Source organism: Pelodiscus sinensis, chromosome 14 (assembly GCF_049634645.1).
Source record: "Pelodiscus sinensis isolate JC-2024 chromosome 14, ASM4963464v1, whole genome shotgun sequence".
In the NCBI taxonomy this organism is placed as follows: Eukaryota; Metazoa; Chordata; order Testudines; family Trionychidae; genus Pelodiscus; species Pelodiscus sinensis.
The window spans coordinates 27,976,064-27,995,659 of NC_134724.1; the positions used below are offsets into that span (position 1 = coordinate 27,976,064).

Sequence of the window (19,596 nt, forward strand, 5' to 3'; positions counted from 1 at the left end):
TAAAAGTGCTGTCATATGGGTGGAAATCGGATAAATATTGCATTTTATTAATATCAGCAGAACTGACTTAAATGGGGCTTGTGTATTGTGTAGTCTTGCCTTAATTTTTGTATTCATGCCTGTCAGTGTGAAAGAAGTTATTTGTGTATATTTGCATGTATATGCAACCACACGTAAGTTGCAGCCCTTGGCATGTGCTGCAAGTATCACTGTGGCCCCCGGGGCTTCCAAATTTGAGTAGCCCGGGTCTTTGGCATGGCTTATTGCTATCCACTTCATTCTAGTACTCATTCACAGTTATTTTAGGCACACCAGACTTGATAACCAACCTTTCTTCCAGCCAGAGATTAAAATCCTTCACAGACATTAGTAGTTTGGAGGTCAAGAGGAGACCATACTAATATATGGATCAGTCAGGAGTGCTCTTTAGCAATATGTCTCATTATAAACAAGTCTGATTGCCACAGGATTCAGAGAACCAGTATCAAAACAGTGTTGAAACCCAGATGTCACATGTACTAACACCATACACTGGCAGTAGACTTTAAAACTGTTTGTTTAGATATCAGTTTCATGAGGGCTTGGACCTACTTCTTTCAGAAGAGGCAAGGAAGAGTTAATTTCTTGGCAAGTAGAGAAGCAATGTTTCTACGTGTAAACCCAAAACAGTGTAAACAAACATTAAAAGAATACCAAAATTCTTCATTTGACCAACACCAGAGTTAAAAAGCACACGAAGACGAAAAAGTTGTTCAACGTTCTCAGATACAATCTTTAAAAGGACTCTAATACAATGACTAAGTGCGTCTTAATGAGATAAGCTACTAAAGAAAATAAGCTAATCATCCTGAAACCAAGACAATTAAGTATAAAAACGTATATTCATTCTCATCTGTTTGAATACCTGAAGTTAATATGTCAGAACTCAAAGTTCACACCAAGGCTTCTGGACATTTCTTCATTTACCACCATCAAGTGCATAAAATCTGTTTTTAAGCTTATTTTGGAGTTGGTTAGTCAAACTAAATATGCTAGGATTGTTATCAAAGTGCTCCAGTTAATCACATCATTTCCAGGGGAAAAAAGGCAAACAAACCCAACACCTGCATACTGGTTAATTACTATATTTTTCAGACTAAATTTCTAAGAAGCTCTTGTAAAAGACCAAGTGTTCAAGTAAGGGATTTCTCTACAAACTTTCCTTATTAAAATAAACATTTCAGTTCTTGTACCAGAGAAAGCACAAACTCAACATGCTTAGTTTTCCCTGCATAAATATTTGACCAGTTGCACATTAAACTCGCCTTCGCACACAAGTCAATGGCTGTCTAGGAGCGGAGAAAGCATATAATTTTTATTGGCGGAACATAAGGTAATCAACTGAAAACAGAAAAAAAAGCCAAAACAAAAATAAACACAGATCTGGATTATTGCCACTTAAGAAAATAAGAGCTCAATGGATCTCTTTAAAAGCAACATTCTTTTTACTAACACCCCCAGACATCAACGTTCCTCTCAAGTCTGACGAGAACGAACAACTTTTCATGAGCCACCAAAGTGGCCCCAAATAGTTTCCATTTCATACTACAAAGAATTGCTTGGCTGACACATAACTGAGCTGAACTTTCTTAGTTTCATAAAATGATCCTATATACCATTGAGAAATGGTGTAGGTAAATGTCAAGGGCAAAATTTCATTTGTGCAATTTTTTTTTACATACTTCACACAACTATTTTCATAAAACTGTAAAATACAAAACTGAATTACAACACACAATACTTTAAAAACATTAATTCCACAGATGCCATAAAGTTACTAGCCAGTAATATTTTATATTTAATAGGAACGATTTCAAGGCATTTAACACTATGTGGCAGCATGTACTTCATAGATAGCAATGCTAAGCCTAAACACAATTCTTTAATGAGAGAGATGAAAGGAATCTTTTCACTTGCTCCATTAGCTAATACACAGCACTTTTCAGTATTTGCATAAGAACGGTCATACTGGATCAGACCAATGGTCCATCCAGCCCAGTATCCTGTCTGCCGACACTGGCCATTACCAGAAGCCCCAGAGGGAGGAACACAACAGGTAATCCCCACGTGGCCCCCTGTCACCTACCTCCAGAGAAACAGCCTAGGACACCATTGCTACCCATCCTGGCTATTAGCCAGGGCTTGACAAACTGCGGCTAAAACCACTCATCAGTCCAATACTGCGCATGCGCGAGACCCGCACTGCACATGCGCAAACCACCGGTGAACGGGGCGACCGGCTGAAATCTACTCACCACACGCGAGCAGATAAGCAGATTTCTTGAGCCCTGCTAATAGCCATTGATGGACCTAACCTCCATGAACCAATCTAGCTCTTTTTTGAACCCTGTTAAAGTCCTAGCTCCTTCACCACATCCTCTGGAAAGGAGTTCACTCAGTGCAGTGAATCTGTGGAAGAAAAATTTCCTTTTGTTTGGTTTAAACCTGCTGCCTATTAATTTCATTTGGTGACCTCTAGTTCTTATATTGTGGGAATAAATAACTTTTCCTTATTCACTTTTCTACACCAGTCATAATTTTATAGATGTTTATCATATCCCCCTTAGTCTCCTCTTTTCCAAGGTGAAAAGTCTAACTCTTTTTAATCTCTCTTCATATGGCACCTGTTCCAAGCCCCTAATCTTTTTGTTGCCCTTTTCTGAACCGTTTCCAATGCCAATGTATCTTTTTTTAGATGAGGCGACCACATCTGTATGTAGTATTCAAGATATGGGCATACTATGTTTTTATATGGAGGCCATAAGATATTTTCTGTCTTGTTCTCTATCCCTTTTTTAAAGATTCCTAACATTGTATTTGCTTTTTTGACTATCCACAGTGACTCCAAGATCTCTCTCCTTAGTAGTTGTAGCCAAATTAGTCTACATCATATTGCATGTATAGTTGGGATTTTTTCCCCATGTGCATTACTTTGCATTTATCAACATTAAATTTCATTGTTTCCCAGTCACTTAGTTTGGTGAGATCATTTTGAAGCTCTTGACAATCTGTTTTGGTCTTAACTATCTTGAGCAGTTTGGTATCTGTTGCAAATTTTGCCACCTCACTGTTTATCCCTTTGTCTAGATCATTTATAAATACGTAAATTGAATAGGACTGGTCCCAGGACAGGCCCTTGGGGGACAGGCCCCACTAGTTACCTCTCTCCATTTAGAAATCTTACCATTTAATTCCTACCCTTTGTTTCCTGCTTTTTAACTAGTTATCAGTCCCTGAGAGGACCTTCCCTCCTATCCCATGATAATTTAGGGTATGTCTACACTGCAAAGTTAATTTGAAATAACAGCTGTTATTTTGAATTAACTTCAATAGCATCTATACATGTAAACTGCTTAATTTGAATTTGGTAAACCTCATTCTACAAGGAGTAACACCAAATTCGAAATAGCTAATTCGAAAGAAGTGCTGTGTAGACACTTCATTTGAATTAGCTGGCATCCAGCCCTTTCCAGTTTACCCTGGTGGCCACTCTGGGCCAAGCCAGGAAAACTCCTCTCCTCACTCCCAGCCCCAGAGCCCTTAAAGGGGTAGACTCTGGCCAAACAGCACATGCCAGAGCCAGACCTGCCAGGAGTCTCTGCCCCTGACCCAGTGGCCTCATAATGAGCCAGGCAACCAGTGCCAGCCAGCCAGCCATCCCCTGCCCAGTCCCCCAGCACCCAGGGGCCATAGACGGCACATGCCCACCTGGACTGGTGTGGAGATCATGGACCTCATAGAGGTTTAGGGGAGGCCCCCAATGTCCATGATCTCCGCACCAGGAGGAGGAATGCAGCCGTCTATGGCTGCATAGCGGCCACCGTGGCCCAGAAAGGCCACAGGCGCACCCAGGAGCAGGTGCTCCTGAAAATTAAAGAGCTGACACCTGCCCCTACTTCCCCACCCTCAACTGCATCCTGGGTTGCGGGATGGTCGGCGCCACCTCGAGGGGCAGCAAGCCGGGACCAGAAGACCCTGATTCTGCCACGGCAGAGGGGCCAGCACGGAGGGTGCCACATCAGTGGGACCCCTGAGCTGTCCCAGCACCGGAGTCAGCAGGGTCATCAGGGGAGGCCACACCAGGTAAGTGCCATCATTGTCCTCTACCCAGGAAAGGGAGAAAAGGAGAAGGGGGAGGGAGAACAGGGACCACACGCATGGGCCACACCTTCCATGGATCATGCAGCCACCTGTGCATGTGCGTGCACATTCCGTGCCGGTGGCTCCAGCTACGTGCCACACGCGTATGTGAAGAGACCTGACCCACTCCCAACCCTGGGGCGGGACCCAGCAGGACACCCTCACTTCACATGGCCCTTTTACACAGAGGCAGGGGACATCTCTTCCCCCGCCTCAGCTGCACTATACACGGCACAAGGGCATGGGTGCAGTCTTGGGGCAGCTCCCACTCCTGGGGAGAGCCAGACATTCTGACCATGGCCTCTGTGCAAGCACATCAGCTCTGATGGTGCAGAGCACAGTTGTCCTCACCTCGCAGGGGCACCGGCAATCATCCACTGCGTCCCCAGGGAGAACCGACCACTCCCCTTCTTTCTCCACAGCTGCACCAGCTGAACATGCAGGGCATACCACCCTGCCTGGGACATGGTCCCGCACCCGAGAGCGCCTCCGGACCACCAGCACGTGTCAGGGGTAATAGGACCAGTACCTTTCCCCAGTCTCCCCAGAGTTTCATTCCCCCTCCCCAGTTTTGTTAAAAGACAATTCGTGTTTATGAAAAAATATGTCTTTTATTTGACATCAGGAAGATGGCTAAGGAGGGGCAAGTGGAAGGATGTGAGGGATGCGTCACGAGCCCCCAGTGGGGAGGGCCGGGGTGGCTGAGGGTTACTCGGGGTGGATGCTCTCCCGCAGGGCCTCCTGGAGCCTGACAGCCTCCCGATGGAGCCCCCGGCTGGCAGCCTGCAGCAAGTGCAGCTGGACTGATGGCAATGACCCCACAAGTGTGCCCAGGTGTAGCTCTGGCTCCATGTGGCCGAGTGCTATGGTGTTCTGAGTGCGGGGACTCTAAGCCAGGACTGCTTTGCTGTCCCTCATCAAGGTAGACAAGTAAGGGGAGAACCCTGAGAACTGTCTGCCCCGGGTGGGAGGAGGGTCCCTTTAAGCACAGAGCTCAGTTAGTCTCAGGCAGCAGCCCCACACACTGGCTATGTCTAGACTGTCCAGTTTTTCTGGAAAAATCAGCCGCTTTTCCGGAAAAACTTCCCAGCTGTCTACACTAGCTACTTGAATTTCCGCAAAAGCACTGACTTCCTACTGTAAGAAATCAGTGCTTCTTGCAGAAATACTATGCTGCTCCCGTTCAAGCAAAAGTCCATTTTGCGCAAATCTTTTGTGCAAAAGGGCCAGTGTAGACAGCTCAGATTTGTTTTCCGCAAAAAAGCCCCGATCGCAAAAATGGCGATCGGGGATTTTTTGCCAAAAAGCGCATCTAGATTTTGCGGAAAAGCGTCCGTGCCAATCTAGACGCTCTGTTCCGAAAATGCTTTTAATGGAAAACTTTTACTTTAAAAGCATTTCTGGAAAATCATGCCAATCTAGACGCAGCCCCTAAGTCCTAACCTGATGCCCTGCCCGCACTGGTTCCAGCCAGCCTTAACTTTGGTTCAAGGTCCACTCAGTATGGACATGCTATTTCAAAATAGTTTGTGTATGATGCGTTATTTCGAATTAGCTTAATTCGAATTAACTATTTCGAATTCAGTTAACTTGCATTAGTGCTGTAGTGTAGACATACCCTTACTTTGCTTAAGAGCCTGTGGTGAGGGACCTTGTCAAAGGCTTTCTGGAAATCTAAGTATACTATGTCCACTGGATCCCCCTTGTCCACGTTTGTTGACCCCCCTCAAAGAACTCTAGCAGATTAGTAAGGCATGATTTCCCTTTAAAGAGACCCCCAACAAATTATTTTCATGTATGTGTCTGACAATTTAATTCTTTGCCATAGTTTCAACTAATTTGCCCGATACTGACAGACTTACTGGTCTGTAATTGCCAGGATCACCTCTAGAACCCTTTTTAAATATTGGCATCACACTATCTTCCAGTAATTAGGTATGGAGGCTGATTTAAAGGATAGGTTACAAACCATAGTTAATAGTTCCGCTATTTCCCATTTGAGTTTTCAGAACTCTTGGGTGAACGCCATCTGGTCCTGGTGACTTGTTACTGATAAGTTTATCAATTTGTTCCAAAACCTCCCCTCTAAGGGCACCTCAATCTGGGACAATTCCTCACATTTGTCACCTAAAAAGAATGGCTCCAGTTTGTGAATCTCCCCAATATCCTGAGCCATGAAGACTGAAGCAAAGAATTAACTTAGCTTCTCTGCAATGACTATCATCTTGGAGTGCTCCTTTAGCATCTCGATCGTCCAAGGGCCTCCCCACTGGTTGTTTAGCCGGCTTCTTGTTTCTGATGTACTTAAAAAAACGTTTGCTATTACTTCCTGAGTTTCTGGCTAGCTGTTCTTCAGACTTTTTTGGCTTTTCTTATTATATTTTTACACTAAATTTGACATAGTGAATGCTCCTTTCTATTTTCCTCACTAGGATTTGACTTCCACTTGTTAAAAGATGTCTTTATCTGTCACTGCTTCTTTTACTTGGTTAACTTTTTTTGGTTCTCTATGTTATTTAATTTGGAGTATACATTAAAGTTGGGCCTTTATTATGTCTTTAAAAAGTATAGCGACAAAAGTAAAATCCCTGCAACTGCATGGAAACTTTTAAATTTGTTTATTTTCTTCATTTTTGTGTCGTTCCCCTTTCTGAAATTAAATGCTACATTATTGGGCTGCTGAGGTATTTTGCGCACCAGAGGAATGTTAAATTTTATTACATTATGGTCACTATTTCCAAGCCATCCAGTTATATTTACCTTCTGAACCAGACTGTGCACTCCACTTAGGACTGAATCAAGAATAGCTTTTCTCCTTATGGGTTTCAGAACCAGCTGCTCCAAGAAGCAGTCACTTAAGGTATCAAGAAATGTTTGTCTCTGTATCCTGTTGTGGCAGCATGTTGGGGTTCCTCTGCTTCCTGCACCCCCGTAACAGCACAAACAGACTACGCCAGCCAGTAGAATACAGGGAGTTTATTGCTTCTCCAGGATACAGCACAGCATAGATGTAATCTGGTTACAGAGCAGGCCTAGGATGTCTCAGCCCCCCCTTGAGATGGGGAAGACTGGTCCCCTAAATCCCAGACTGTTGCTTAGGCTGCCTCCTCCATGATACCAGACAGAAAACTAAACTCTCTTCCAGCCCTGCCCCCTAGCCAGGTGCTGGTCTCCACTCTCCTTCCTTTCTCTCCCCCTGGGAGGCTGAAACTCCCATCACAGCACAGGGGAACCCCGGGTCACAGAGCAGTCAGCACGCTCACTACGCTACACCTGTCCTGAGGTGACATGTACCCAGTCAATAGGAGGGTAGTTGTAATCCTCCACTATTATTGAGTTTTTTTATTTTGATAGCCTCTATAATCTCCCTTAGCATTTCATAGTCGCTATCATGGTCCCGATCAGGTGGTCGATAATATATCCTTACTGCTATATTCTTATTATTGGAGCATGGAATTACTATCCATAGAAATAATAGACTATTTAGGGTTAAGATTTTTACTTTATTTTGTTCTACATTTTCTTTCACATAGTGCCACTCCCTCACCAGCATGACCTGTTCTATCCTTCCAATATATTTTGTACCTTGGTATGACTGTGTCCCATTGATTGTCCTCATTCCACCAAGTTTCCATGATGCCTATTGTATCAGTATCAATATATTTAATGCAATTAGAAACATTAAAAATATCTATTTCCAAACTACTGGATTCCAGAAGTATGGATTACAATATTTTGCCAGGGTGTCTTGTGCATTTGTCTACATCAGTGGTTCTCAAACGTTTTGGCCTGTGGACCACCAGGCTCCATGCACAACTTCTTATGGAAACTCACTGTTAATTACAGACTTACAACCAAGACATTTTGCTAGCACTGCAACTGGGGAGAGTGGTTTAATTTAAATTAAACAGAGTAAGCACTTTAACTTTCTCATGTTTATGTAAAATGAAGTTAAATTAATACTTTACTTCGTTTATTAATGTCCAACACAAAAGATTCCCATGTCTTCATGGCAGGGGTGGGGAACTTTTTTTAGGTAAGGGGCCACACAAGTGAGAAGAAAATAAAACTCCAAAAATCCCCAACCCTCACTCATGTGGCCCCAATTGAGACAGTTCACTCTTCCAGTGCACCAGCCCCCTGGGGTGAGGGAAAGAGACAGGGAGGACTGTAGTTCAGGGCTTTCCGTAGGCCAGATTCATTGTTCTGGGGTTCCAGAGTAGCATATTTGTGAACCCCCTTAGGTTTTGGGGAGGGGACAAAAAAGAGGGGTTCAGTGTGCAGGACATGGCTGCCAGTGAATGGCATAGGGATGGGATGCAGGATCTGGGTGGAAGATGGGATGGAGGGGGCGAGGGTGCGCGGTCTGGGTGGAAGGTAGGGTATTTAGCCAGAGGACACAGTGCAGGAGCAAGAGAGGGTGCAGAGCGTTACCAGGAGGGAGAATGTAGGAGCTCACCAATCAGGTGTGAAAAGCATTCACGGAATGCGAGTACTTTCCCCTCACTCCCCAAGAGTCCAAGGAAGGGGATGAAAAGCAAGCCACATCCCGGTGTGCATGGTTGATGTCCCCCCACCCACCTGAATCTCCACCCTTGCTGCCTGGGCTTCATTGGAAGTCTTAGACACCAGTGGCTTCTGTTTTGATTTTACCTGCTATACCACTAAGCAGATGATATGGCAGCAGCGGAGGAAACAGTATAAGGATGACTGAGCAACTACACAAGTTTTTCCTGGAGGAGCTTCATTTACAGGGCCATTTCTGGATTCAATAAATCAGTACAAAATCTAAGGCCTCAGCATGGCTCCAAATGGCTGCACAAGCACACTGTAAAGGCTGCTGCAATATTGCTATAGTTATAATATACAGGCAGTCCCCGGCTTACGTACAAGATAAGAACAAACCTACAGTCCCTAAGTTGAATTTGTATGCAAGTCGGAACTGGTACATAGTGTAGGGCAGTGGTCCCCAACCATTTGGGGTTGCCGGGCGCCAGGGGGCGTGGCCGTTCGCCCGCCGGGCGCCCGGGGCCCCCCCATAACCGCATTCCGGGGCCGGCGCTCTCCCCCCCAAGCGCCGCGTGCCCGGGGCCGGCGCCGGCACTCTCCCCCCAAGCGCCGCGCGCCCGGGGCCGGCGCTCTCTCCCCCAAGCGCCGCGCGCCCGGGGCCGGTGCCCTCCCCCCCTCCATGCGCCACGGGGGATGAATCTGCAGCGCCCTCGGGGCCGGCGCTCAGTGCGCCATGCGCCCGGGGCTGGCTCCGGCACCGCGCATGCGCCACGTGCCCGGGGCCAGGCCAGCCCTGAGCACTTGGCGGGCGCCGAGAAATGCCATAGCCGCATGCCGGCACTCTCCTCCCTCCCCGCCAAGTGCCGCACGCCCGGGGCCGGCGCTCTCCCCCCCAAGCGCCGCGCACCCGGGGCCGGCGCCGGCGCCCTCTCCCCCAAGCGCCGCGCACCCGGGGCCAGCGCCCTCTCCCCCCCCCTCCATGCGCCGCAGGGGGTGAATCTGCGGCGCCCCCGGGGCCGGCGCTCATAGTGCGCCACCCGCCCGGGGCCAGCTCCGGCACCACACATGCGCCACGTGCCCGGGGCCAGGCCAGCCCTGAGCACTTGGCGGGCGCCGAGAAATGCCCCCGCAGGCGCCATGGCGCCCGCGGACACCGTGTTGGGGACCACAGGTGTAGGGGAAACTCTAGCCAAACATTTCTCCAGAGCTCAGTTTCATTCTCCCACACCTCACTTCCCTCAGTCCTTTATTCTTAAGCTGAGGTGTCTGCTGAGAAAAGCCGCTCCGCATCTCCCTGGTCTGCTGGGGGGTGGGGGGGAGGAGGCACTAGCTTCGCATCTCCCTGGTCTGCAGGGAGGGGGGGGGGGGGGCGGAAGCAGCTAGTGCGGGGTTGCCTCACCCCGTTTGTAAGTAGGGATCCAATGTAAGTTGGATCCATGTAACACGGTGACTGCCTGTATTGGAATCCAAGAGCAAATGGTCCAGTGCCAGTTTTTGAACAGGCAAGAGGACCATTCAGTCAGCTTGCCCCCAGACCAGCAGAGGGCACGAATAAATAGATAATGTATACCTGCAAAGCAGTGTGGGATAGGAGTTGGACTGCTAAAACTGTGTGCAGCAGCATTGCATGCATGTGAATAATTAACTTCATTAACTCAATTTGCATCAAACTTAGCAGTTTTAAAGAGGACTCCAGAATTTCTGATGCATGCAAGACTAGTGCACACCACAAAACCGCATCTTGCATATGCAGGCATTTTCAGACAAGACCCATTTAAGTTATCCCAAACAAAATCCCCCATCTGGATGTGCCCATAGAGAGACATAATAAACTGCCTGAGCTAGGTATAATTTCATGATGTCCATGCACCAGAACCCCGCTGTATTTTTGGTGGAGGGTCATGTCAACATTAGACATTTCTATTTAGTTGTCTCATGTGTGCAACTTGACTGACAAGTGATAGCTAGTCAGATATAAGAACTGAGTAAGATTAACACTAGCTTAAACATCTATAGTCAGATGGAAGATTCTTATGCAACATGTTAACAGATGAACCTCATCCCTGATCAATACTTCAAGAGCAAGGTGTAAGCATAACAGGTCTCAGCAATTTCACCATCTAACAGGCAACAGAGATGAGACTCAAATTATGTTCACTAATTCACACTTCCAAAGATATTTTAAGTGCACCAGTGCTCCATATAGACCAGAAAAAAAATCTGTTTCTGCAATAATATATAGACAATACTTATATACATAGCCTATATTTTCCAATAATTTTCTGAAAGTTCATTTAGTCCACAGTAATTTCTTTCCAACATTCTTATTTGTTATTCCATTTAATGATTGTTACTTTGAGCATTTGTGCAAGTACATGTTTACTAGCCAAATGACCTAATTAAGAGGTTGTTTACTGTGGAAGATTTGTAAGTCAGCCTATTTTCATGAGGCACAGAGAGGAACAGAAGCCAGATATTATTTGAGCATAGTTATGCACAACACAAACTTAGCACAGGTCAGTAGTTAGCAATGGGAATTGTTTAGTCCTAAGTAATTAGAGTTCCCCAACGTTGACATGCAGATGCGCCAAATGAGCTATTGTGCAAAGAGCTAGGCCACCAGGCATTAAAGCAAGCCAGGATACAGAGGAGGAATTAATGGAGAATTGGGCCTTGTATGTTCCACTGGCCAACACTCAAAAGTCTGTCTATTCAGATAATAGTGCCAAACCTTTGACTAGGCATAAGCTAGAAAAGCTTGATTCATCAAGGCCCAGTGGACCCTTCTATAATTTTTAGAGTAAGAGTGTTAGTACAATACAATTGCCTAGATGCCAATCCAAATCTTTATAGCTTACTGTGGGCCAGTCAAGGACTGTAGAACTAACTCCCACAAGACTTGTTCCAAGAACAAGATACACTTCAACTTGGCCTTTTTTACACTAAGCAAAAAGCAGTATGCACATTAAAAAAAGTTAACCCTATCAACTCCAAGTCTATGCTGGTAAGTAACTGCACAGTATATCTGCCACCAGCGCTGTAACTTTCACAGTGTCCACTCTAGGTAAACCACCTCAGTGAGAAGCACAGAAATTACTGCACTCTGGATAGTCATTGTGGACGTCGTGGGGTAGTACTGCATCCTGATTAGCCTCCGGCACCCTCCCCACAATGCATTTCTGGCCGCTCTGGTCATCTGTTTAAACTCTACTGCTGTGCTCAGGTGTCCCACCAAGCTGCCCTTGCGTTTTTTGAAATTTGAAAGAGCCCTTCCTGTTTGCTCAGCAACTCATGGTGTGTTCAGAGCATTTCTCCAGCTGGCCATAAGTTCTCCATGCACCAGGAGATCCCTGGCTTGGAGCCATGCTGCTAGCACTCCAGTTGGAGCAGTTGCATGACCCAAACCCCTCTGCAGCCAGTGTTCCAAAATTTTTTCCAATATACCATCCCATTCCCACCAACACAATTTAGGGACTGCGCTGTCCCCAGATGCCACTCGCTACACCTGTCTCCCCAACCTCCACCCAGGCAGACTCCTGCAGCTGCCGAATAATCAGTGCCAAACTGCATGCATGTTAGCCCAAAGAGATGAGCCACTTGCAGCTAGGAGGCTGTGGATGATGCTACTGAAGTGGTTGGGAAAGCACTCAAGCAACTTGCCAAGAGCAGGAGGGTTACAGAAAAGAAGCTGGTTTGGTGTGATGCTGCTACCAGCAGAGGATCAGTTAGATGGCTAACAGACCATTGATGCAATCTCTCGTGCCTCGGTAATCTGCCTCTCAAATCTCACTGAAAGCTTCATGCAGCTATTGTGCCACCCTTCTCCTCAGATAAGCTGGCAGAGCAAATGTGATAATTAACCCCTAAAAGCTGACATCCCCTTGCCACTGTGCTGTCACTGAGCAGGGGGGGCCAAAACTATTGCTGTGCAAAGACAAGCCACATATGATCCCAGACGGAACCTGTAATTGAGTAAAAAGACCTTCCTTCGCTTCCCTGCATGCTGTAAACAGCAAAATGTCTTCCAGAGTGAACACAACCTGTGGAAATGAGCAGCCATTAGTAAACTTGCTCTCCCTGCAGTGCTCTCCCCAGCACACTGCCCAGCTGCATGAAGGGATTCTGTGGCAAGAGGTTCCCCTGCCCTTTCCTCTAGCCAGCTGTAACAAGGAATAACCCCCCGCCCATACCCCCACAAAAGGTTTTCCCAGCCCTTTCCCTTGCCTCCTTGCACCTAGGGTTTCTCTTGGTGCCCTCAGCGGTGAATTCAACATTGCCGGGTTCCTGTATGTAATGTACATTTGCTTTGGGACAGACAGAGCTAGGTATGTGGACAGGGAAAGTATTTCAATGGGGTTGGGGCAGTGCTTTGTCTAGCATTAACAATGGGCCTTCTTTGACATGTTGCAATTTTGTCCTTGATAGAGCCAGCCTTGGAATGCCAGTCTCGGGAAGTTCTTACTCCCATAGAGCATCTGAAATGGGCACATAAGCACCCAAGAAAGACTAGAGGAAAGGAATTTTTGCAAGGTATCCTGGATCATGCAGACACCCAAATAAAACCTGCAGGAATGGAGGGACAGTGACAGAAGGAAACCGAAGGAGAGCATGTAGCAAATACTAAGTATTATAGAGCAGCAAGCAAACATGTATCTGCACTGCTAGCAACGCCTCCAACAACAGCTGCACGACCGGCCGTACTGCAGCCAGGTGTCCCAAAACTTTTTCCAATACACCATCCTGTTGCTGCAAACAATTTGGGTGCCATTCACAACACTCCACACCTGTCCACCCAACCTCCATCCATGAAGACTCCTGCAGGCTGCTGATATACTCCGTGTCAATCCGCACGCAGTCTAGCACTGATGAACTGCAGCCCCCTTCCACAGAACAAATGGCAGGGCTCATACGAACCATAGACATATACAAACCTGCATAATTCTCAGGGCATGCTTCACCTTCTGTCTCCCCCCCTCTCTCCCTGTCTCCCATAGTGTAGATGTTTCATGCTTCACAGGTGGCTTACGTTTACTGTGTGTGTAAACAATGAAATTTATGTGTTTCAAAGAAATCTTTATTCCATTACATGAAAGCAAGCCAGCAAGAAAGCGTACCTCAGCAAAGCTACAGTCACTGTAATGCTAAGTTCAGCACATGAACCAATGATAGTAACTCACTAACAACGCAGCCACTGCACTCCCATACATAGCTTGTTTCCTGAGCCCAAAAGCAATGTTCCACCATGGCCAGCACCTCTGTGAATGCCACAAGAAATCCCATGTTTAATGTACACTGCATGGACTTTGTATTGCGACTTTACAAGTTCAGGAATAACTTGACTGTCATGCATGATGTGCTAGTGAGACCCATTATAATGACAACAGCGGTCATCTATTATAGATGGGGTTGGCAGCACCTCCAATTAAGATTGTCTGATGCTTCATGTGAGACCTTTTGGTTGCTTTCAGCTTTCTAAGCTTTAGTTTTTTATGCTGCAACTGTGCCAGGCTTTTTCAAAGTGTCAGTTAAAACAGTTCAATCTTTCCTGAGAAAGTGGTTAAAGAAAAATGTGCTTTGCTCATTCTAAATAGATTGTGGTAACTTTTATTTTAAAAGTCCAAACAATCCCATACTTGTGAGCAGGTATTTTAACTAGATATGGAGAGGCACCCTTTCTGTCTAAGATGCTCTTGCAACTACCACAGAATGCACCCAAAATTTGACCAAGTTATAAGCTCTTGGCCCGGGGAAAAGAAATGCAGTTCACCCATGCTTAAGTTTGCTGGACTTCTACAGAAGCTCAGGGATTTCTGGGATGCAAAGCAATGTACCACAGGGCATTGGGACAGGACCCAGGATGCTCTGTGCCTCCACAAACTTCTGGGGCAGAAGAAGAAGAGGAGTTAGGTGGGATAGTTGCCCAGAGTTTCACAGCTAACAGCCCTGAAGAGTCCCTGCGCACGATTAACGTAGCTCAGTCATGGAAAAGGTGGTGAAGGGGGTTTACCCTGCTATGCAGCTCTGGGTTGCTGCAGAGCAGGATTAGGCATCAGACCTGAGCTCAGGGAAACTGTCCGCTGCTGTAAAGGTTGACACAGCTTGGAGCACAAAGCTGTCAGTTTTGAATGGAGAGGGTACAAGACACAGCCCTGGAGTGGAGGACCAGGTAAAAGAAATTGGGACTGGATCCTGGGATAAAAAGGAAACTGGGTGTTAAACCTAGAAATTGGAATTGAGATCGCCACTCCTGAGGATTAAGACAGGCTAAGTGAGAATGGAACTTGGACAGGACCAGGGCAGAAGAGTCAGTGCCCACTAGAGCACATTACCTTCCAGAGCCTGGATATAGGCTTCTGAGTTAGCAAGCATCTGTGAAATCACCTGGCACAGTGAGTGTCCAATTCCTTTCTCGTACTGATCCATATAACAGTAGTAGGTTGTCATCCTTGTCAGTTATTCCATTAGTTCAAGTGACAGAGTACTGTGTGGTTGAGCTAAAGGTTCTAACTGAGATGAGTTTTGTTTTTTAAAGATACCAAAGACAAACATGACATTTACAGGCTGGTAAGCTTAACTTCAGTACTAGGAAAATTGGCTGAAATTTTAAGTAAGAAAATTATCTGTAGTAAACAATTATCAGATACATACAGGCACATAATGTGTTTGTGAAGAGTCAACATGGCTTTTATAAAGGAAGATCAAAGCTCATTGATCTATTAGAATTCGCTAAGGAGGAAAAGGGGTCAACACACACAGACCAGGGTAATCCAGTGGATATAATGGTACTTGATTCAGAAAACCTTTGAAAAGGTCCCTCTCTAAAGGTTCTTATGTAAGATAAGCAGTTATGGGATAAGAAGGTAGGTCCTTGTGGATCAGTAACAGGAAACAAAAGGACAGGAATAAGCTGTCAGTTTTTACAATGAAATGCAGAAAATAGCAGGGTTGTCTAAGAATCTGTATTGAGACCAGTTATGTTTAAAATATCCACAAAAGATCTGGAAACAAGGTAAAGAGTGAGATGGCAAAGTCTGAGTAATTTTGTATAATCTTCAAGATAGTGAATCCAAAGCTGATTGAAAAGATTTTAAAAGGCATCTCAAAACTAAGTCACAAAATGCAAATGACATTCAATATTGGTAAGTGCAAAAAAAACCTATGGGAAAATAATCCCAACTATACGTATTGGATAATGGGTTCTAAATGTACCACTAAAGAAAGACTCTTTGAGCCAATGTTTTTCAGAAACTCAATGTGCAGTAGCAGGAAAAAAACCCCAGCAGCTAGCAGTGTCAGGAACCATTAGTAAGGGATAGGTAAGAGAAAATATAATACCAGTATATAAATCCATAGTATGCTCACCTTGAATGCTGTGTGCAGTTCTGGATGACCCATCTAAAAAAGGATATATTAGAATTGGGAAAAAGTACAGAGGAAGGCAACAATAATTATCAGGGCTCGACAAACTAGGAGTAGATTACAACCCGGAAGAGCCGGGTTCAGGTGATCTGCGCATGCGCAAAACAATCTGCGCATGCGCAGATCACTGGACAGCGCGGCTGGCAAGCGGGGCTCGCCACAGCTCGGCGAGCCCTGATAATTAGGAATATGAACAGCTTCCACATGAGAGAAAAATATTGGCACTGTTCAGTTTAAAAAAAAGACTGGTAGGGCGTATAAACTCACAAATGGTGTAGAGAGCAGTGTTTCCCAAATGGTGTTCTGAAGTGAAAATAAGGGTTCCGCGAGGAAATTCCATTACAATCACATTTTGATTAAAAAATAATTATGAATATTATGTGATTTGTTTTAAATATGTTCAATTAAACTAAATGTTGATCTCATTCCTTGTTTAGCCTTTGTTTATTATTATCCTTACTTATTTGTGGTCTACTTTTTCAGCTCCATATACTAGACTAATTAGGAGTTCTGCAAAATTCTTTTGATTTTAAAAGGTTCTGTGGCCAAATAAAATTGGGAAACACTGGTGTAGAGAAAGCATTATCTATCTTTTCAAATCAACACAAGAGCCAGAGATCATCCAATGCAATTAATAGTCAAAAATTTTAAAATAAAACGTAACGAAGTACTTCAAAAACAGAGTCAACCTGTGGAAGTCATTGCCAGGGGATGTTGTGAAAGCCAAATCATAATTAAAAAGAACAAACAAGTTACGTTTGGGGAGGATTAGCCATGAGATGAGAGTATCCCTAAATTTGTGACTACCAGAAGCTGGGACCAGACAACATAGGATGGATCACGCAATCACCTGGTTCTATTCATTCCTTCTGAAGTATTTAACTGGCCAGAGACAAAACTGAGCTAGATGAACCATAGGTCGGACTCTGTACAGCCATCATTCTAGTGATGGCACCACAAAAGCCTGCGAAGGAATTAGAAATTCTGCCTTCAGAGTAGTGTCTGAACAGCAAGCAGTAAAAGCATGGGGCCACATATTAACAGTGAGGATAAAAAAAAAATATTGAATAGGGACTTGTTGAACAAGCATTTTTTTCTATGCACCAAAGGAGGCAAAAATCCAGTGTGGGGGAAAAATATATAATTATGTAGTTATAATATTATAATGCATATGCACATGGACAACAGGGTCAAATTAAAGTTTCAGAGGCAAACAATTCTGGTATTTCCTAATTTTTCTGAGAGAGACAGAGAGAGAGAGAGAGAGAGAGAGAGAATGAAAACTGGAGTTGTTATATTAATTTTCTTCCTGGGATTCTTTTGTAGAGCACCTATAGTTTCAGTTTAACTTTAACATGACTTAATGGAAGTTCCTCTAATGAATGCTTACCTGTAGTCTCATTCAGAATTGCCACTTTCTGATACTTTTTAGAAATTAATGGTCTCAGGATTTTGCATGTATTCAAGAACTCCTCCTAAACCATAAGAGCTAGAACCAACCACCAAATTAGGTATGTAGCTGCTTCTTAACCTAACAAACCAAGGTCAGGGTTTGGTTGTGCCTGGAAAACACAAAGTGCCAGGAATGGGACTGTTTAATAACATGGAAAGGGAGGGGACAGAGCGGAGGGACAAACCAAAGGCACAGAGAAGAGAGACGCAATACTGAGAGTGGCCACTGGGGCAGAGCCGGCCCAAGGTACGGGCCCGCTGGGCTAGCACTCAGGGTGCCCCACTGTCAGGAGCTCCACGTGCCCGGGGCGGGGCCACGCATGTGTCGCACTCCTGGGGGCAGCACCATGCTCGGGAATGGCTCAGGCCAGCCCTGCACTGGGGGCAGTTGCAGCACAGCATGGCCAGCAGCAGCAGATTGAGTAAGGAGCCCCGCTACCCACAAACGCCCTGTGGAGAGCCTGCAGCCCACTGGGGTGGGGCTGGAGGAGAGGGCAGTTTCCCGAGTTTCGGCCCCACCCCAGACAGCCTTCAGGCCCCCCGGGAGGCCATTTGCTCAGACTGTAGAAGAACTGCTTTCTGCTGTGGTCCTGGCTGCCCGTATACAGTTTCATAAACCATGGGAGCAAAGGATAGGCTGGGTCGCCAAGGATCACTATTGGCATTTCAGCATCTCCAATTTGTAATTTTCTGGTCTGGGGGAAAGTTTAGGAAGTATTCAGCAAGCTGCAAACTGGAAGATGCACATGTCCGGGCAATAAGGAGAGCACAGCAAAGGGAAGTGCAAGTCAAAGAGACTTTGAAGGACAGTTTTGTGAATGACTAGTTTTGAAAGTCATGCTCTCAACAAGGTGTCCCTGCATTCAATGTGCTTGCCTATAACCTCTCCCTTGCCGCCTTCAATTCAAGCAATAAAGAGACTGTTGCTCATGTGTTTTATTTAGGGAATAGAGCATGGACAGAAAAAGGAGTTCGGGGGGGGGGGGGGCACTTCAGAGGTGTGAGAGATCACAATTATGAGGACAGCCTTTTGCTTCACTTCCAGTTGCCTGCATGCTTCTCCTTTCCTCATGCTCTGCTTGTATCTGCTCCAGCCATGTATTCCTCCACTCACTTACCCATTCTCTGTCCAAATTGGAGGACTGCATTTGCTTCTTGAACATCTCATCCCTAGTTTGTTTTCTTCTGCAGATGTGTGCCAGGCAGACAGCTGACGGGGCTAGGGGAAATATGCAACAGATTCACTGCTGTTCCCACTGTAACAAAAAGTGAAGGGCAGACTTTACAGAAGATATTGTAGAATGTAAAACCTAATCTGTTAGAATAAAAAGGTCTTTCTAAAGACAACAAGAATGAGCTATTTACAAGGTCAAGTTATGCTTTAAGCAGCTACTATGCAGCCAATACACCTCAGAGTTCTTAGAGAAGCTAGCAGGCAGGAGAGGGTCCGAGCATGGCGGTAGAGGCTCATGTGGCACCCATGCATTTGGCACCCCCCTTTTGTGGGGAGAGTGCAACTTTCCCTTTCTGCAGGAACGGGTGGAGAGAATGGGTCTGGATGTGGTGGCAGGACAGAGGTCCAAGTCATGCTTCATTAGGGATTAGCAAATAGAGGTTTACTGCAGAGGCATCAGCCAATAGCTTCCCCTGCTTCATCCAAGTTCCTATGCGAGATCAGTCTTCTCTGAATTGCACAGAGAGTGTGATAGGGAGCAGATGCTGACTGAAGGTGGCCAGAAACCTGGACCTTTTGCTGCAATGATGCCAGACCACTTATTGCTGGCTTGGTGTGGAAAGATGTCATACTACGGAAGACTGAAAGCAAGTCCCCCCAGAAACATTGTGAGAAGGATTAAGGTGGTTCTTGTATGAAAGCTTTATGGTGATGCACAGAGAGGACTCCTGCTCAGTCCCCAGACAGACATGTTAATAAGCTGGGAGTGTATCCCCAGAACACTACGTAGACAAAGTAGCCACGATAGATCACACCCAATTGTCTTAACCCATTTTTAACAAGATAAAAAACGTGAATCCATT

At 45.6% G+C, this 19,596-nt stretch overlaps 1 protein-coding gene across 5 annotated transcripts in view; it reads right to left on the bottom strand.

Annotated features, from left to right (window-relative positions):
- The window catches only part of NEDD4 (NEDD4 E3 ubiquitin protein ligase), a 99,111-nt gene that overhangs the window by 41,515 nt on the left and 38,000 nt on the right, over positions 1 to 19,596 (bottom strand). The window contains exon 1 of one of the 5 annotated variants that reach the window (XM_075897299.1): positions 18,678 to 18,815. The exons of the other annotated variants lie outside the window; for them this stretch is intronic. Coding sequence (XP_075753414.1) covers positions 18,678 to 18,722 — 45 coding nt within the window. The 5' untranslated portion in view covers positions 18,723 to 18,815. Of the gene's footprint in view, positions 1 to 18,677; positions 18,816 to 19,596 lie in introns of those variants that run through there. 5 annotated transcript variants of the gene reach the window in all.